At 39.4% G+C, this 17,469-nt stretch overlaps 7 protein-coding genes across 8 annotated transcripts in view; 2 read left to right on the forward strand and 5 right to left on the reverse strand.

Moving 5' to 3' along the window:
* The window catches only part of LOC108148608 (protein similar), a 70,636-nt gene extending 60,364 nt beyond the window's left edge, over positions 1-10,272 (reverse strand). Inside the window, exon 1 of one of the 2 annotated variants that reach the window (XM_017275685.2) lies at positions 9,441-10,272. In XM_017275685.2, coding sequence (XP_017131174.1) covers positions 9,441-9,616 — 176 coding nt within the window. In that variant the 5' untranslated portion in view covers positions 9,617-10,272. Of the gene's footprint in view, positions 1-3,089; positions 3,704-9,440 lie in introns of those variants that run through there. The other variant, XM_017275684.2, reaches the window with a different exon arrangement.
* Positions 5,243-6,160, forward strand: LOC121467614 (CD81 antigen-like). The gene has a single exon (XM_041709575.1). The coding sequence runs from the start codon at positions 5,522-5,524 to the stop codon at positions 6,158-6,160; it is 639 nt and encodes a 212-aa protein (XP_041565509.1). The 5' UTR covers positions 5,243-5,521.
* Positions 10,273-10,896: 624 nt separating the features above from the next.
* Positions 10,897-11,567, reverse strand: LOC108149019 (mitochondrial intermembrane space import and assembly protein 40). The gene has a single exon (XM_017276366.2). It carries the CDS (start codon positions 11,565-11,567, stop codon positions 11,091-11,093), a length of 477 nt encoding a protein of 158 aa, XP_017131855.1. The 3' UTR covers positions 10,897-11,090.
* A 15-nt stretch (positions 11,568-11,582) lies between these two features.
* On the reverse strand, positions 11,583-12,173 carry LOC108149020. The gene is made up of 2 exons (XM_017276367.2): positions 11,979-12,173; positions 11,583-11,886 (listed from the first exon to the last, which is right to left on the reverse strand). The coding sequence occupies exons 1-2, from the start codon at positions 12,008-12,010 to the stop codon at positions 11,583-11,585; spliced, it is 336 nt and encodes a 111-aa protein (XP_017131856.1). The 5' UTR covers positions 12,011-12,173.
* A 237-nt stretch (positions 12,174-12,410) lies between these two features.
* On the reverse strand, positions 12,411-13,080 carry LOC108148914. Its single transcript, XM_017276230.2, has 2 exons — positions 12,929-13,080; positions 12,411-12,864 (listed from the first exon to the last, which is right to left on the reverse strand). The coding sequence occupies exons 1-2, from the start codon at positions 13,078-13,080 to the stop codon at positions 12,552-12,554; spliced, it is 465 nt and encodes a 154-aa protein (XP_017131719.1). The 3' UTR covers positions 12,411-12,551.
* LOC108148913 (DNA repair protein Rad51 homolog) lies at positions 12,954-14,383 on the forward strand. The gene is made up of 3 exons (XM_017276229.2): positions 12,954-13,218; positions 13,275-13,831; positions 13,885-14,383. Exons 1-3 carry the CDS (start codon positions 13,153-13,155, stop codon positions 14,267-14,269), a joined length of 1,008 nt encoding a protein of 335 aa, XP_017131718.1. The 5' UTR covers positions 12,954-13,152; the 3' UTR covers positions 14,270-14,383.
* A 97-nt stretch (positions 14,384-14,480) lies between these two features.
* On the reverse strand, positions 14,481-16,867 carry LOC108148912 (PC4 and SFRS1-interacting protein). Its single transcript, XM_017276228.2, has 3 exons — positions 16,055-16,867; positions 14,822-15,628; positions 14,481-14,767 (listed from the first exon to the last, which is right to left on the reverse strand). Exons 1-2 carry the CDS (start codon positions 16,748-16,750, stop codon positions 14,867-14,869), a joined length of 1,458 nt encoding a protein of 485 aa, XP_017131717.1. The 5' UTR covers positions 16,751-16,867; the 3' UTR covers positions 14,481-14,767; positions 14,822-14,866.
* Between the last annotated feature and the right edge of the window lie 602 nt (positions 16,868-17,469).

Here is a 17,469-nt window from a genome sequence, read left to right on the forward strand (position 1 = left end):
GGCAATTAGCGAATCAGCAGAACTGTCTTCGATGGGGTGAGTGAGTCCCATTTAAACCAGGGGTTTCTGCTCGTCGATACTGGCGACAAGTTTTAATCGGCCGACAAGCCAGTCCACATCATTCAAATATATTTATAAGGGAGAGCACTGACCCCAAACATACGAACACTATCAGTACTATCACTATTTATATATATATTGGAAAATTCTAAGAAAAGACGAATGGCCCTCCCTCGGGACTGGGGGAAAATTATAAAAAGTTTGCCAAGAAAACCTCGTGAGGCACCGCATGCAAAGAAACTAATTCGGGAATTCATCAACGACGACAACATAGCTCGTGCCTTCTTAATATTTTATTTATTATTGGTATACAGGGCGAACTTGTATAATCCATGGAAGACGTCTGTTTTCGCACGTACAATAGTTGTCTTGGCCTTTGGCAAAAATTGCCAACGCTGCTTTATTCACTCTTTGCCTCTGGAAAGGAAAAAAGGCTGCCAACGTAAGGTGTTTTATTGTGAAAACCGCCTTGGCAACACAACAAAATTAAAAACTTTTCTGTTCACAAGCCTTAAGTTTAACCTGTCACCGAAAATGAAGAAAGCCCCATCATATCAGTTGCCAACGACAATGGAATCTGAACTCTTCACTATGATGGATATTTCAGTCTACAAACTGACTAATAAATGATTAAAAAAGCATTCCACTTTGTTTGGTTTTTGGCGAACTAGAACTAAATATTCGAAATGCAAACAAGAAACTTATAAGTTACAGTTAATTATTAAAATTAATTTTTAATTATGACATCTTTAAACATGAGATAAGAACCTTATTAATCGATCGATTGTAAACAAGGAAATCTAAAAATAAACAACACAAGGTTTGCAATCTCTTAAATAAAATACAATGGTTAATCATTTAAAATCCTTATAACTTCACATAGTTGAAATAAATAAGTAAAGATAAGAGTGATTTTCATTGTCAATCAATCGACTGATTGATGGAGACCAGGCAAAAGATTGGAGCAGAACTCAAACTTATATAATTAATTTATAGAATTATTTTACTCTGTATCAAAGTGCACACTATTGCAATAAGCAAGCACATTGAATATATTTGTCGATGTCAATATACTCATGGGTTTCTATCTATATATATATATATATATTAATGAACAGAAATCCGATAGTCGTAGTGCATAGAAAGCGGCATAGAATGGCTTTGAATTGCATGCTAATGGCCTGCTTAAATGGAGTGATATTCAGGGGGTTTTTGAGGGTGAGGTATTTGCGATCGGGCGGCCCATTGTCTGTTCATTAGAACAGAAGCAAGTACAGCCTTTTAAATATTCTGGCTGTGCCAGCAGAATTGCCTTGTTATTGCCGCTGTCGCTGCCGCTGTTGTTGCTAAGTATTTCCGCTCCAAGGCGCAACTCAAACACTGCCAAAAAAAAACTGTATTATAAAATTAATATACTTTTCAGTTAAAATAAAATGATTTAAATTAAAAGCAACTCAACAGGTATTAGGCCAAAACAGTGAAAAACACTTTTAAAGGGGATCTTTGCGGTAATCTTGATGATTCATTAATTTTAAAATTGATTGGAAATAATAAAAAGAGATTACTTTAGTTTATTTAAGAAGCTAATTTAAAAAATGTCCCTTATAAAACGCAAGAACTAAAAAATGTATTTAAAAAAAAAATTGGCTAGGCTTTGATGAGATTAAAATTGTTTTTATAGAAATATGGTATCACGTGGACAGCTAAATCTTAGCTAATCCTATGAAACCCTAGGGTACTGACCCGCATCTGTTTGAGTCTGAATTGTCGGCATTTCGAAATGATCCACCAAATGCGTCGTATCTCTTGGCGAGATATCAGCAAAGGCTCATAAAATACATCTCAAGGTGTTAATGCCAGTTCATGGGGCAGTAAATCGAGCCAACATCGGGTCAGGGATGTTCGGTTGGGAGCAGCATAAAGTTGGAGGGAGTTTTTTGGGTAGCGTGTGCCATTTGCAAGTGCGTCAGTTTGTCTTTGTCTTATTAGCATGGAGATGGGCAAACACAAATTTGGCTTAAACGTGTGCAAAACGTAAATAAACGAGCAAACTGGCGACCATTCCAAATCCATTTGATTTCCGCGCACGTTGCATGCTAAGTTTTTGGAAGAAATCCAGGGAAAACGCGGGCCATAACCTGCGTCAATCGCTGAGGAATCGTCGATCAACAGTATTGATGAGCCCCCAGCCAGAAGACCTACCAAACACGCACCACGTGTCGATAAATCTTTGGGAAATACCCAACCTAAAGTCACTGTTGCCAGAAAACAATTACAAAACTTAACTTCCAGAAACTATTTTTAAAATTTTAAGAGAGGGAACGTCTTTCTTAGTCCACTTAAGCTGAGGAAAATAGGGCATTTTTCTAGGGAGAAACCCAATGAAACCTTGACTCATTCATTACTTTTCTCGCGCAATATCTCCGTCCGCGTCACCCTATCTTTTCCTTGCGTATCTAAATATTATTATAAAAAGCGATCCACAAATAAGCATAGATAAGAGACCCGCCGTTTGCTTTCGGCTTTGGCATTTAAAATAGGATCCAACGAATTTTTAAATGAGTTTTTCGGCGGTCAAAGCAAAAGTTAGAAGCGATTTTAACTTTTTTTATATTTGTTTATTAAGATGACCTCTGTTCGCAGTTGTGTGACTAAGAATGCTTAGAAAATATAGTAAACAATACAAAATTGTGTTATTTAACAAGACTATTATAAATTAAACTAAATCCTCAATATTAATTATGCCTAACCAAATTTTGAATTTTAACTATCGGATTCGTATTAGATACTACTTTTTTATATGAAGTTTATAAATGATACTTTTTGAAAGCAACTTTCTGATTTGTTTTTTATTCAATTTTTCAGCCCAAAAAATGTCTTCACTTAATACGTTTGAAAATTATTTTGTGTTTTTTTTTAAGTGATAAGATTTTTGTTTTCGGTCGCACTTTCATATACATTTCATACTGTTTAGTTTTTTTGTTATAGTTTATATAGTCGATTTCCCCACGATATCTGGTTGCACTCACATAAAGTCCTCGATGTCCACGAACTGGGAGAACTGACAGGGTTGGGTGTTGGTGGGAGCATAGCCATAGCAGTAGGCGTAACTCCAGGGGCGACTTTCGCGACAGGGCGTGGCCACGCTTAGAAGAGTGCCCCGTTGCCGATAGAAGGCATCCGGATGCGGTTGCTGCTGATACGGATGATACCTCTGCATCGCGGCGGAGGATGGATTGGGTCCCAGAATGGCACCCACGTAGGGTTGGCCACTGGGAACTGGGACATTGTAGAATGACCCGTTGTTAAAGCTCACGGTGGGTTCATTAATGGGCGTTCGCCCGAAAACCGAGCCATTATTCAACTGTTGTTGCTGCGCCTTTAGATCGCAATCATAGAAACTTGTACAAGAAGTCACATCCTCGCCGTAGAAGGAACTATCGCCGGGACACGAGAAGTCGCAGCTCTCAAAGGTATTAAACATTGATTGCGCCGTTTCTTTCGCTGGAATATGGACAAGCCCATCGATGATGAACAAACACACGCGTCCCGATAACAGCTGATAGTGGCGAGCGGGCTTAAGACTATTTTTTTGATTTGGCTATAACTTTACGGCCGTATTCAGAACACGACGTACCGGAGTTTGAACCGTAAATGAGCGAAAGGTTCCATACCCTCGAAGCCATCATATTTATACCCGTGAATCCGAAAAAACTGGCCAGGAGAGTGAGTGAGAGAGCAGCAGACATTAACGTCAGATTCCGTGTGCTATCAGACAAGTTTGCCTATCCGGACAAGTGCGCTCCGGCCGGAGTGATAAGATAAAGGCCGCCCGCTTCGAAAACATTCAGTTGGCAGGGAGCTAACGGTTCGGTTTTGCCCAATCGGGGCGATAACGGTGGACTCAAGTGAGTGGCAGACTCAAATTAGAGGCATATAAATAATGTCGGTGCGCTCCACTTCAGCCGATAATTGCACCGGATAATGAAGCATACTTTGCAGCGCCCACGGAAATTTACTGCACGTCCTGGATCAAGTTGGTTGCCCATTCCACTGACTCACCAACTGCAGTACTCGAAGCTGTCATGTTATTTATTAAATAAACGTATACCAAGGAAATTAAATTCCCATTACAACCCAATGAAAATGAAGAATCTATAATAAAATATGTCATTTCGAAATTGAAAGCTAAGTTGTAGGACTTGGAACTGCAGCTAAATGCGTACAGCAAAGCCACTATTTCCAAGTTTTATAAAGTTTGAGCAAAAAAAAACCCAAACACAATTTATTTGAAAAAGGTTAAATGTCAGTTAGAACTTGGCATATTTTTTCTCTGTGCTGAAAAACAGATTTAGATGACTAAATATTTTTCCACCTATCTTACCCTTCTCAAAGATTTTACTAGTCGGCCGAGCTCGCTGATAAGAGCAATAGCATAACAGTTAAATATTTAGATTATATTAGCAAACAGGCGCGGAAAGTGAAACGAGATAAGAGAAGCCCGCCACCCAACTAAAAGTAATAAAACCACAATGTAATCAGCACGAAGAAACGGAGAAGAAGGCAATGCACAGTCGGGGACAAATTAAATTACCGCCCATGGGATTTGATAACCCCTTGTTTACCTTTTTATGCTACAAATGTCATTCAGATGTCTAACTAATTATTATTAACAAAAATATTTGAATAAAAGTAAAAAGCATCTTAAGTCACCAACAGTTTATTTCAATCCTGGGATGCTGCGGTGCAGTGACAATACCAAGTAAGTCGTTTTCGGCTTGATTGTTCTTGAACTGATCTTCTTCATATTTTCCTGTTGTTTTACCAACAATCTGAAGATCTACAAACACCGGAAGCCATACCTTCTGCCTTCTACAGCACCGACACACCCTACTCACCCATAGTCTGTAACTTTTGAAGCCGTTTTTCGAATTTAAACATTATACATTTTAATAATGTTTATTTGTGCCATAAATGCTTAGTTTAAAACTTGTTTCGATTAAATCTTTATTTGGGAATAACAATTAATGATTTCACAAGAAGAAAAACGTATTAATGTTTAACTATTTGCCATTATTGAAAGACAAATTTACGAGTTTGAAAATGTTTTCAAATAAAAAGAATTAAAAATGGAATGGTCATTTCAAATTATTGTTATAAATTGATAGATAGTATTAAAAAGAAAAATTGTAAAAATTGTTTAAATTTTGAAGCTACAAAAGTCTGTCACTAACCGAAGAATTCAGTTCTATGAAAAATAAGTTTTGCCAATATATATATTTCAGCAGCGCATGTGTTAAATAAAAAATAATTTAATTACAGGGAGATAAGCGCTAAGCAATCCTATAAAGAAGAATACTAAAATGTTACTTGCTTTACTCAAAAAAGTTGCTCGTATAGAACAGACGTGTTTTTGTGGTAATTTAACTTAAAAATCTCGATACTGCGAAAGGACACCAACATGGACTTCGGAACATCTTTGGTGAAATACATCCTCTTCATAGTCAACTTCATTGTGGGTTTGATCACCATTGAGTTCGTGGTCGTCCTGATACAAAACGAAGAAGATGAGAGTTATTCGGCCGTCATACCGATCGCCGTGGGAGTGATTTTGGTCTTCACCTCATTTCTTGGATGCTGCGGTGCCGCATGCAATTCTATCTGGTTGGCCAAAAATTATGCTGCAATCCTGCTAATACAGATGATCTCGCAGCTGACACTTTTAGTACTGCTGTTCAACAATAAGGAGCAATTTGAAAAATTTATTGGTTTCGGTATCGACATGGCATGGAAATGGCATGGAATTCGCTGCGGACAGGACTTTTCCGAAGACCACACTGCAGAAAAACTCACCACTCCTGCAAGCAGCCACAAAAGTTCTCCTATTTCGTCCAACTTTTATGAAAGATGTCGTGGAGAGTGGATCGACTGGGTAACTGGTACCACAAACAACCATATGTTTTTGATTATCGGCTTAATGGTTATTGAACTGGTCTTCTTCATATTTTCTTGTTGCTTTGCCAACAACCTGGGAATCTACAAGAAGCAAAAACAATTCGTGCTTCCAATTACTACACCGAAATCTACGAATGCTAACTAACTTTTAACTTTTAACAATAAGTTTTAAAGCAATTTGTTTGTGTATTTGCTTAAAACAAGTTTAGTTTAAAAGTTAACAAATTCAAATCGATTTATAATTAATAAAAAATGAGTGCTCTCAAAAAACCAGGAATAATCTTGCAACGCAGTAAAAAAGACATTTCAGACCTTTTAAGTTTTTAAATTTTTAATCGGAAATTTGTTTTTTATAAAAAATATAAATGAAAAACAACGTAGTTATATATTATTATTTTCCTATCCTTTTTTGGAAATGTTTTCTTCATTGCGTTGCAAACTTTTGAGTGATTTTATATTATCATATTCAAGTCAATTTTTTTTCAACAAACAGCGGTTTTAAAGATAATAACATTTCCCACAAATGATCTGAAAAGGTGTTCGAAAAAAACAATTCTTTGTTCTTGACAAGTAATAATGTAGGCCGGGGTGCAGCAAAATTTTACTGCACGGTATTGGTACGCCCCAATTAATTTTTGTTCGCCTTTAAAACATGTACATATTTAAGCTTTCTCTGATTTATAATTTACATCGAATGCGACGCGTATAGAGCCCATTGAACTACAAGACCAAAAAAGATTCAGAAGCTGCGCTACCTTAGTCTGTCTCCCTCACTGTTGTCTTTTCTTTCTGTCTCGATGGAACAAACTAAAAGTTACACACACAAAAAAAATTGTTTTGGGGGTTAAGTTTGGTTATATAAATAATTAAATAATTTTAAATATATTGAAAGGCAACCATCATAATTGGTTTGGTGACTGAATGTTTTTCGTTTTTAATAATGTTATATTTAATAAGAAATGTATTTGACAATGAAATGTTTTTTTTAATGAATTAACAGTTAACAAATTTTTTTCTGTGCACTAGCAGCAAAATAAAAGTGCGTATGTATGAAAATAAAGAGGAAAGCGAGAAGAAAACTAACAATAACTCCACAACCTAAAACTTAAATACAATAGCTCTCCTTCTCTTTCTCCCTTTATATTAATACCCCCTCGGACGTTTCCATCCTCCTCGTGTCGTCACATTTTGAGTTCGATTGCGCAAAAAGTAGGTCGTCGTGGCCAGACAAAAAAAACAACAACAACAACAACAAAAACAACAACTGGGCATATCATTTAAATATTTTACAATACACACATGTGGGAATGTGTGTAAGCGTGTTTTACTTTTGTGCGTTTGCTTGCGTTGGTATTGAAATTTATTTATTGTCAAGTTGTTGTTTAAGTTTTATACATCGGCTTCTGCGTATTTTTTCCTCGTTTTTATAGCGCCTTGGTCTGACAGCATATAAAACTAATTTAAAATAAAAACATAGTTTCGATTAAGATTCTTGCCTCCCCCAAATGCCCCCCACTGAACTAGTAATAATTCACTTTTATTGAGGTCACACGGTAGCTGCAGTTACAATCTGTTCAAGATCGGTCAGCTGCAATCGAAAACTTCGGTCGATACTTAAAACACTTCCACTGGACAGTCGATTAATTCGTTCGATTGACAAGAACTATTCGATCGATAACAATATGATACTTAATGGTTTAGATGTAAACAACGTAAGTCGAAAGTAAGTTAAAAAAATCCCTTATTTTAACTTAAACAATTTTTCAAAATATATATTTTTTTACAAAGATATACTTTTTAATGCAAAGCTTTCACCAACAGTGGTAACATAATTTTTACATGTCTCACAAATAATGCATTGGAACCAATTCGATGCAAATAGGAAAACTACCGACAATAGTAGGTTAGTGTGTCTATTGGAAGCTAGAGCGAGCACTTTTTGAAAATGGTTATAGGACCGCTTTTCAGCTTTTCCACATTTTTAAAAGTTAAGTTTAATGGTTGTCACGTAGGCCAAAGCGAAACTTAGTTTCAATTTAATGTAAATGTCTTGAGTGAAACATAAACTTGGGGGTTTATGGGTTTATAAAATAAAAAAAACTTAAGTTTGCAGAGGGGCGTGGGCCAAAATCACGGAATCGAAAACAAAACAAAGCTGATAAAACGAAGCACGAGGAAAAAAACAGGTTGTTTTTGGAGCGGAGGGGCAGCATTATCGAATATAACAGGTTTTCATTATTGTTTTTGATTTTTACCTCACTTAAAAATAACCCACAATGCGTAACAAAGAAGCTGAACCATGCACTCGGATAAAAATAAACTCCAGCTATTGGGGACTTGCCCTTAAAAACAGGATGCCTGTACTTGAAGGATGCATATCTAGGAAGCAACAAGTGCTTTCAAGACTCTTTTCCAAAGGAAAATTCACTTATAAGAGTGCATTTGTCTATTGTATACCCCCCAGATATATTCCACTGCGGAAACCAATCATGCATATGCAAACTGAACGATTTCAGTTCGTCTCGACTTTTGTCTTTGAATGTCTGAAGGTCGTGGGTCTCGGTCGTTGCGTTCTCCTTCTCTATCGCTCTCTCTCCGTCACAAAATCGTATAATAATTACCGCGAATGCAAAAATTAGTTGAACGCGTGATTAATGATTGACTTTTCGTTGATTTTAAGTCCCCCTCGCCAGTTTTCTATCGCCCGTTTCGTTTCGTCAACCAGTGACGCCCAATAAGGGGAGTTAATAAAATCAAGCGAGCCATAAATTCGAATTCATTCAAAGAAAATACAAATTTCCTCCCGGAAAGGTTTTATTCTATTTTGTATTATTTTGGAATCAGCAAAAGAATATCGATGAACCAAAAAGGACAAAAGGAAAAAAGAAAAGTAAGAACCGCAAGGGATTACTGTTGTTTAGCTAGTAAATATTTTATATGGAATATAATATTTGACATATGAACAAAGTAAGAGAATCATTGATAAAGACTCGAACAACAGGGTAAGAGATTTCCCCATTGAAAACTTTACAAAAATTAAAGCAGGATAAGCAAGGATAACAAGGAAACTTAAAAAAAATATTATATCTCGAAAAAGACAGATTCATAGGAAGAAACGCCTTTCAAGTTAAGGGTTCCATCGATTTATGAAATAAAATGATCGCAGATCAAGTAAACATATGAAATACCGCCTAGAAAACAAAGACAACCCACAGAAAGCGATGGATAGCAACAAAAGCCGCCACGAGCGCTGCGAAGCGGAAGAAGAGGGCGAAAAAGAAAGCAAACGCTTATGCAATGGACAAACAAGTGATCTAAGCAGATCCAATGGAGTACTACGGATCGGATTGGATTGTTGGATGGGTGTATTGGTCAGGAGATCGAATTATTGCAAGCTATGTAGGATTTGTTTGTGTCTGACTCACCTTCGTTTCTCCTTTGGTTTACCGCTGGCCGTGAGATTGGATTTTGGGGCGGCAGAGGGTGGTGAGAGGGAACCACTAGAAGACGAAGATGGTGGGGAGGAGGAATACGATGAGGATACCGATTGCTGCTTCTGCTTCTCTGCTGCCGCTTCGATTGTATCAATTAACGAAACCATTTTGTCGCCGGATTTCAAAACGCAGCAGCATTCAAAGATCTGTCGATGTGGAGGTTCCCTTTTTTTTTTTCTTCTTTCGTTTTTCACTAGCGTTTTTCTTATCGCAAGTTTTTCCAGCACTTTTTGAGACTCTTCGAAGTTGTTGTTGTTTTGTATTATTTATCGCTATTACTTTTGTTATTTCTATGAAAAACTATGACTGTGAGCTTGTATTGGTTGTTTTGCGTTTGTATTGTTGGCACTACACACACACACTTACACTCAAGCACTGTGTTTTCCTCATAAACTTTAATTATTTAACCACTTTTACTCCTTTTACCTTGAATTCTTTTGTATATCTGTGATCTTAATAAACAAAAAACACAACTGCCACAAGGTTATTATGTTATTCCACTGCCGTTGTTGTTGTTGTTATTGTGGTTGTAGTCTCAACTGGCCAATTGCACTTTGGTATATTCGATAATTGAAGTATTATTATTATTGCACTTTAAAGTTCTGCACCGATTTGATGTTGAATTCGCGTTGTAGCATTTCACAAACGCGATTTATCTGCACTATATGCATTTTACAATGCGCCTACAGCATTTTTTCCTCACGAAATCTTAATACGCTTTTATTTTTATTTTCCTCTTTGGTTGCTTCTTCGTAAACAGTGTGGCAGCAGGATGGCGAAAATACCACAATACCAAGACAGTGGATATGGGAAATCCCACAAATATACCAAATACTTAACAAACAAAATTTCCTATAAGGAACAGTGAATACCACAAGGGAACATTTTAAAACTTGTTCAGTTGCTGTTAGCTAACTAAATGTGGAATGCATGCTACTATTTAAAAATATTAGTTATTTTGAAATTGAATTACTATGTAGAAGCATAGCAAATACATTACAGATAAGAATGTATTTCAGTTGTGTTCTTAAACATCGTCACACTTTATACTACTGTGGTTTTCGAAACAAATTATTATTTCGGCAATGCTTTAAAATGAAAACAACTGTCTGTAAAATTAATCTACAGAAAGTTTTCACTGTCCTGATCATCGTCATCCTCTATTGATTATATTCGTTAAAAAAAATCAAAAACAAATAAGTTTAGTTGTATAAAATTTATGTTTATATTTAACTTCAACTATAATTTTCGCGGAAAGTTGCTGTAACTAAACATCATCATTGTCAATCTTCTGTTTCGAAGTATCAGTGCACCGGTTCCATGTTATGGGTAGGATTGGGCATATAGCACCGTTTAGAAAAACAAGGATTTAAGTAAAGAAAGGGTATACATTTTCTTGCATTGATTTACTTGCAACAACTACTACTTCTTTATTGTTTTACTCTAATCTATATTTTCAACAGTCACGATAGATGGTGAAATATTATTGGAAACCAATTGGCTCCAAACTATGACAATCTTTATTATTTTTGTACGAACTCACACCTAGCTCTTATAAGTATGTTTAATACCTATTCCTATTTAGGCCTTGGGTACCACCGAGTTGCTTTTGGGGGTCACCGCCTCATCGCCGCCTCCTTGATTGCCAGCATCCGCCAGCGGATCTGCATTCGGGCCACCAATCGAACTCGCATCCGTGTCCAAAGCATCACCCAGTCCATCATCGTCGTCGTCATCTCCGCCGGATTTGTTGTATACGGTGGGATACTTCTGGAAGCAGTCGCGCATCTTGGTGAATGCTTCGTAGCAATCGGATCCCTTGGGGTCGGCCGTGCTGTTCTGGAAGCAGGAGAAGGCCTCACGAAAGTCGACGCCACATGGACCGGTAGCCATTCCGCCGAGACAAGGACAACTCCAGTTGATCTTGCCATCCTTGGTGATCACGCCCTCCGGTTGTTCCGGTGGCGGTAGCTCGATGGTGCTGGGCGTGGCATGGTCCTGCTTGGTGACAAAGATCACCTTGTCCTTGCCGAACTCCTTGCAGAAAGAAAATGACATTCTGTTCGGGTTTCTTCAGTTAAATGCTATGAATTCCTCGGCAGAGTCCTCGAAATCCAAAGGTTTTCGGGATGTGCTGAGCACCTGGAAATGGCAGGGCACCTGTTGGTAGTATCCTATCAGGGAAATAGCAATGCGGGCGCGTTCCAGGAACTCCTCGGACACCCGGAAAATGGAACGTTTTTGGGATGAGCTGAATTTTACGATTTCCAGGGTAGTTTGGCCACCGATTTCGCCAAAAATATTCGTCAAGGAATTGACGATGCAGCCACAAAGGAACACGGGGGTCAAAGTCACAGAGTCTGGATCACGGAGTTTCCTGATGGTTCAGAAAAAATGTATTAATTTCATTGTCTTTGAGATGCACGTGCGCACGTGTGTTGAACTATTTAGTGGATTATCGGAACTCACAGCTTCACGTCCAAATATTGGTAACCACTCATGCTTTGGTTACGGCAAGTGCAACTCCCAATAGATCTGCTTGGGAGCTAATTTCGGCGAAAACTTCAGGAAGTCGTCTAAAAAATGCCGGTCAGTGTGTTTTTTTATGTAATTATTCCCTTTTCACTGTTTCTTTCTGCTTATAAACAGCTGTGCGCAGGCTGAGATGGCGACTTGGCTATTTACACCAAAAATGTGGCCAAAGATAGCTTAGAAAATAGCTACTTTGATAAAAAATACATTTTCGTGCCATCTAAGCTAAGATTTATACATTAATAAAAGAAACTAAAAGTTTATTAGCATATCTAAAAAGTTTCTAAACAACAAAAACCTTATTCAATCATAGCCCAGAAATACAATATTTTTTAGCTATTTAAATGTATTCTTTTTTAATGACAGCACTATAAGCCATCTATTTCCTAGTGAATGGCAAAAGGAAGATCACAGAAAAGCAATTTGAAATCAAATTTTCATTGATATCGTAACGGTAACAAACAAATAACGTAGTCAAGTTAACAAATTTATGTGCACCACAAATTACAATTAGTCTTCGCTATTAGGCAGCCCAATAAGATTCTTCTCTATATCTTTTTCAAAGTCTAATGTTGATTTAGATGTTTGCAGGACCTGAAAATGACAAGGCGTTTCCTGATAGTGACCTATTAGTTCAAGGGATATTCTTGTCATGTCGTATAGCTCCTCTGGTACACGAAATATAACGCGTTGCTGAAGGACGCAAAACTTTACAATCTCCATTGTGGGCTTTTCCTCACAGAAGAAACTCTCCAAGGCGTTGAGAACGCAATTACGAAATAGTGCGGGAGTCAAAATAACTGTGTCCGGATCTCTTAGCTTGCTGTGGAAAATAAACAGGTTATAATTTAAAAAAATATATATAAGGAATTGCCTTTTCATCTCACAGTTTAATGTCGAAATAATAGTCTTTTGATGTCCTCTTCATGCGGTGTCCACTGTAGCGATATTCAATTGCCAGTGCGTTCGTGGCGAATGGCAAACTGCTGATTGTTTTGGTGATTTGCGCGGCGCCAATATTTTGACGAAATTCTCGCATTGAAAACGTAGAATTTAAAAAAACAAAATTCGAACTGAAACAAATAAGTAAGACTTACTTCGGAACTGTCAAATGGAAAAGCTAACGAATGTCCAGGAAGAGGAGGAGGAGGGTCCTCTGAGCGTGGCCAAACTAATGGTGTGTACCCAACGATCTTGCCTAGAGCTCTAATTTTCTTCAAATCCGATTTCCAGGGCGGCAGCATTACGGCCAAGGACATCAAACTGCTCCAACAGGCCAGTCTGCATACCGTCGAAGCGGTGGCCAATGCCACCAAGAAGCAACTGATGGCCATTCCCGGCTTGGGTGGCGGAAAAGTGGAGCAGATCATCACGGAGGCAAACAAACTGGTGCCTTTGGGTTTCCTCAGCGCCAAGACTTTCCATCAAATGCGTGCAGATGTGGTGCAACTGAGCACGGGTTCCAAGGAGCTGGACAAGCTTCTGGGTGGCGGCATTGAGACCGGTTCCATCACGGAGATCTTCGGCGAGTTTCGCTGTGGCAAGACTCAAATATGTCACACCTTGGCGGTCACTTGCCAACTGCCCATCAGCCAAAAAGGCGGCGAAGGCAAGTGCCTGTACATCGACACGGAAAACACCTTCCGGCCGGAGCGTTTGTCCGCCATTGCGCAGAGATTCAAGCTAAATGAGGCCGAGGTGCTGGACAATGTTGCCTGCTCTCGGGCCTACAACTCGGATCAGCAGACGAGACTCATCCAAATGGCAGCGGGCATGCTCTTTGAATCGAGGTATGCTTAGCTATCCCTTAGCTGACCCCATCTAAAGACTGCTGCTGTTTCAGATACGCCGTGGTCATTGTGGACAGTGCCATGGCTCTCTACCGGTCCGATTACATTGGACGTGGTGAGCTGGCCGCTAGACAAAACCATTTGGGTCTATTCCTGCGCATGCTTCAACGCCTGGCGGATGAGTTTGGAGTGGCGGTGGTCATAACCAACCAGGTGACTGCTTCGCTGGACGGCGGACCGGGTATGTTTGCCGGCGATGCCAAGAAGCCCATCGGGGGCCACATAATGGCCCACTCCTCCACCACGCGTCTTTATCTCCGCAAAGGCAAGGGCGAGACCCGCATCTGCAAGATCTACGATTCACCCTGTCTGCCGGAGTCGGAAGCCATGTTCGCCATCCTGCCGGATGGAATCGGAGACGTTAAGGAAGGAAACTAAATCTTAAATGTAACTATTGAATGCTTCATTTTTTTAAAGCTTATGATTATGATAGTGGTGTAACTCCCCCCGAACAAGTTTCTTTGTTTATAATAAACTAATTGTAATGTCTAATGATTGCTAGGAACTCTGGTCGATAAGGTATTATAAAGGGAAACCACAACATGTAAAGTTCATCATAAATGAATTATAAGGGGAATAAAACCGAGAATTGAGAGTATGTACCATCTATATTTAATTCAATAATAATCAAAACATCTACATACTTAGTAATTATTTATGGATTTGAAGCTGATAAGCTTTTAATGTCTGTTAGTTGTATTAAGCGGGTGCGGCAGGATCCGATCTCGAGAGCTGCACTGATATGCACCTCATATGCAAAACATGTGTAAATTTGGGTTGTTATCCTAGAAATTACGCAATAGCACTCGGCTTATCGAAACTTGATAGTCCAGAGCAAGGTCTTCAAATTGCCCGGTCTTCAACGCTTAGAAGTAACTGGAACACAAGAGGTTGATTGTTGGAACAGAAGCATATCTGCTTTTTACCTACCTTATTGTACAGTTGGACTAGCAGAGCTTGTCCACAAACGTTCATCTACTGCGGAACGGGCTCTGCGGAAGCGGAGCCCTCCTTGGCCACAACCAGGTTGTTGTAGCCACGCTCGTTCATTCCGACGCGAAGGTTCTCGTTAATATTTTTCGTGTAGGTCTTGTAGATTTTAACCTTCTCACAAAAGTCAATCCAAAAGTTGTCCTCGGTCTCCGGCTCTGGGTTAAAAAGACTCTTGAAGCCATCGTATATACCAGAGGACACTTTGCGAATAACTTGCGCCTTTTCCTTGAACTCAACTTCGTCGGATAGATCCATCTTCCAGAGGTCTAGATTGCCCACATATCGTCGAAGTCTTCGCATAATGTCAACACACTCTGGATTTCGCAGCAGCATTAACTTGGTGAACTCTACCTCTTTGAACTGGTCGAGGATCTCCAAGCACTTGCCCACATTGGCCCTTCGCAAGCCCAGGCACTCTCGCAGCTGCTGGGAAAGTTGGATAAAGTCGCGCTCCATGAACAGAGCATCCTCGTGCTCGATTAGCTCCTCGATAAACCGCAAGGCCTCCTGCTTGGGTATCTCACTCCGCGTTGGTTCCACCACGATCCTTTCGGGCATGCTCTCCGGCTCGAGTTGACCGCTTTCCAGCTTTACCTTGAGCTCCATGGCTTCCTTGCGAGCCTTCTCCAACCAAGCCTCCTCAGCAGCGGCGCTCTCAAAGACGTCCGGCTTGTTGTAGTTTATGTCTATGCCCAGGCACTTGGCAGTAGGCATGTAAACCATAAGCATCTCGTTCCGAATGTTCTGAAAGAGTATAGGTGTGTATAAAGGTATGAAAAATTTTCTAGGGACTATTATTTTCTAAAAAGGTACCACATTTTTTTCTCGAAAAGGAAAACAACCATTTTGATTTATCACAAATGTGAAACAGTGAATGGTAGTAAACTTACTTTGGCTAAGCATTAGATTAAGAAAAGAATGACTCATTTTACCTTATCGTATCTAGTTTGAGTCACAGATAATCGTGGTGGAATAAATTATTAAATAAATGTAGTTTTTTGGTAAACGTTTTTTAAAATTGTTAACGAATTCCGTCGCTGCCTAATGAGTTTTTAACTATATTCTGTTTAAAAAGCTGAGTTTTTAGTGGGCTAGGTCGTGATTCTTACCCAAGGTAAACCATCCTAAAAACATGCATTGCCGTGACCTATTTCATTTATCCATACTCACATTGATTGGCCTTGCCCGCTTCTGGATGGGAGTAACTGCTGCGGTGGGCTTGGATTTCTTTACGGATTTCTTGCTGGGGGTGGTGGCCGCTGCAGCCGGAGCGGGATGGGGTGCCTGGGCGGTACCGAGTCCCTCGGTTGGGACACGCCGCTTGGGTGGAGGAGGTGCTGCCTCAGATGAGGAGGGTCTTCTGGCAGCTTCAGCACCCGCCTCGCTGTCGCCGACCACATGGCGTGGTGGTGCCTTGGACTTGCGGTTGCCGCTCTTCTTGGGCTTCTCGGCCACCGTCGCAGGAGGAGCTGAAACAGTTTGAGCAGTGGGTTCCTCTGGCTCCTTCGGTTCCTCATTACTGACAGCCTCGGCGACGGCAGGCGGTGCAACAGGCTCCTCGGCGCTGGACAAATCGATGGGCGCCGAATCCTCGCCGCGCAGGGCGCTCTCAATTTGATCGATTGCCTCAATGAACTTGGCCCGCTTCATGATCTTCTCGGTGGCGAACTTCTCCTTGTTGTCCACATACGGGAACAGATCTTCCACCTTGATGTTGGCCGTCTCCCCAGTGCCATAGAAGTAAACATTATACTTCTTGTTGTTGTTGCTCTTGGTGATCTTCGCCGGCCACGGCGGATAACCCTTCACCTTGGCGAACACCAGGTCGCCAATGCAGTAAGATTTGGCCGCCTTTTCCTTGCCCATTTCAGTATTCGTTTAGTTTAATTGGATGGCGTGCAGTTCCAATTTGTTTTCACCAATATTTTGTGGCGTCTGCTTGTTCGTCTCGCGCTTTGCTCGCTGCAGTGTGACCGGAGTTCAGGGAGGCGGCGTTTTTTGGGCTCCAATGTGCGTACAGTGTGGCCAGACTATCGAATTGCAACACTCTGTAACATTTTTCAGGTTCTGGATATACAACAACCGTTATCAATAATGCAACGGATTTTCAAAAACTACATATTTTTAAAATTTATTTAAATTTGTGACTTAACATAAAATGTTATTACAGTTCGTCAGTGATAGTCATAATCTTTATCTTTATTTTACAAATAATTTCTTTTAATCTTATTTTGCACATATTTTTTTCTTTCTATTAATTTTTCTGTCGGATTCGATTTCTTGATATCTTCAATATGATTACTTCCTATATTATTTTTTTTTCTATTTGATGGTTTTTAAGTTTTGGCTTGAACTCATACTTTCGTTGTTAATTTGTTGTTTTTTTTTTAATTTATTGAACGTTAAATAAATTTCAAATAAGCTTAAGCTTAATTTTTTAGTATTAAGTGCCTTATTTACCATAATTAGTACTGTCCCCTGCTACATTGTTATTTTATTTTGACATAGTATCTTATTAAGTTTGTGTTATCAGTGTTTTAAAATTATTGTATTTCAGTTGTCAAGTTATTAATACAACCTTTCAT

The sequence above is a fragment of the Drosophila elegans genome, unplaced genomic scaffold, assembly GCF_018152505.1.
Source record: "Drosophila elegans isolate 14027-0461.03 unplaced genomic scaffold, ASM1815250v1 contig_476, whole genome shotgun sequence".
In the NCBI taxonomy this organism is placed as follows: Eukaryota; Metazoa; Arthropoda; class Insecta; order Diptera; family Drosophilidae; genus Drosophila; species Drosophila elegans.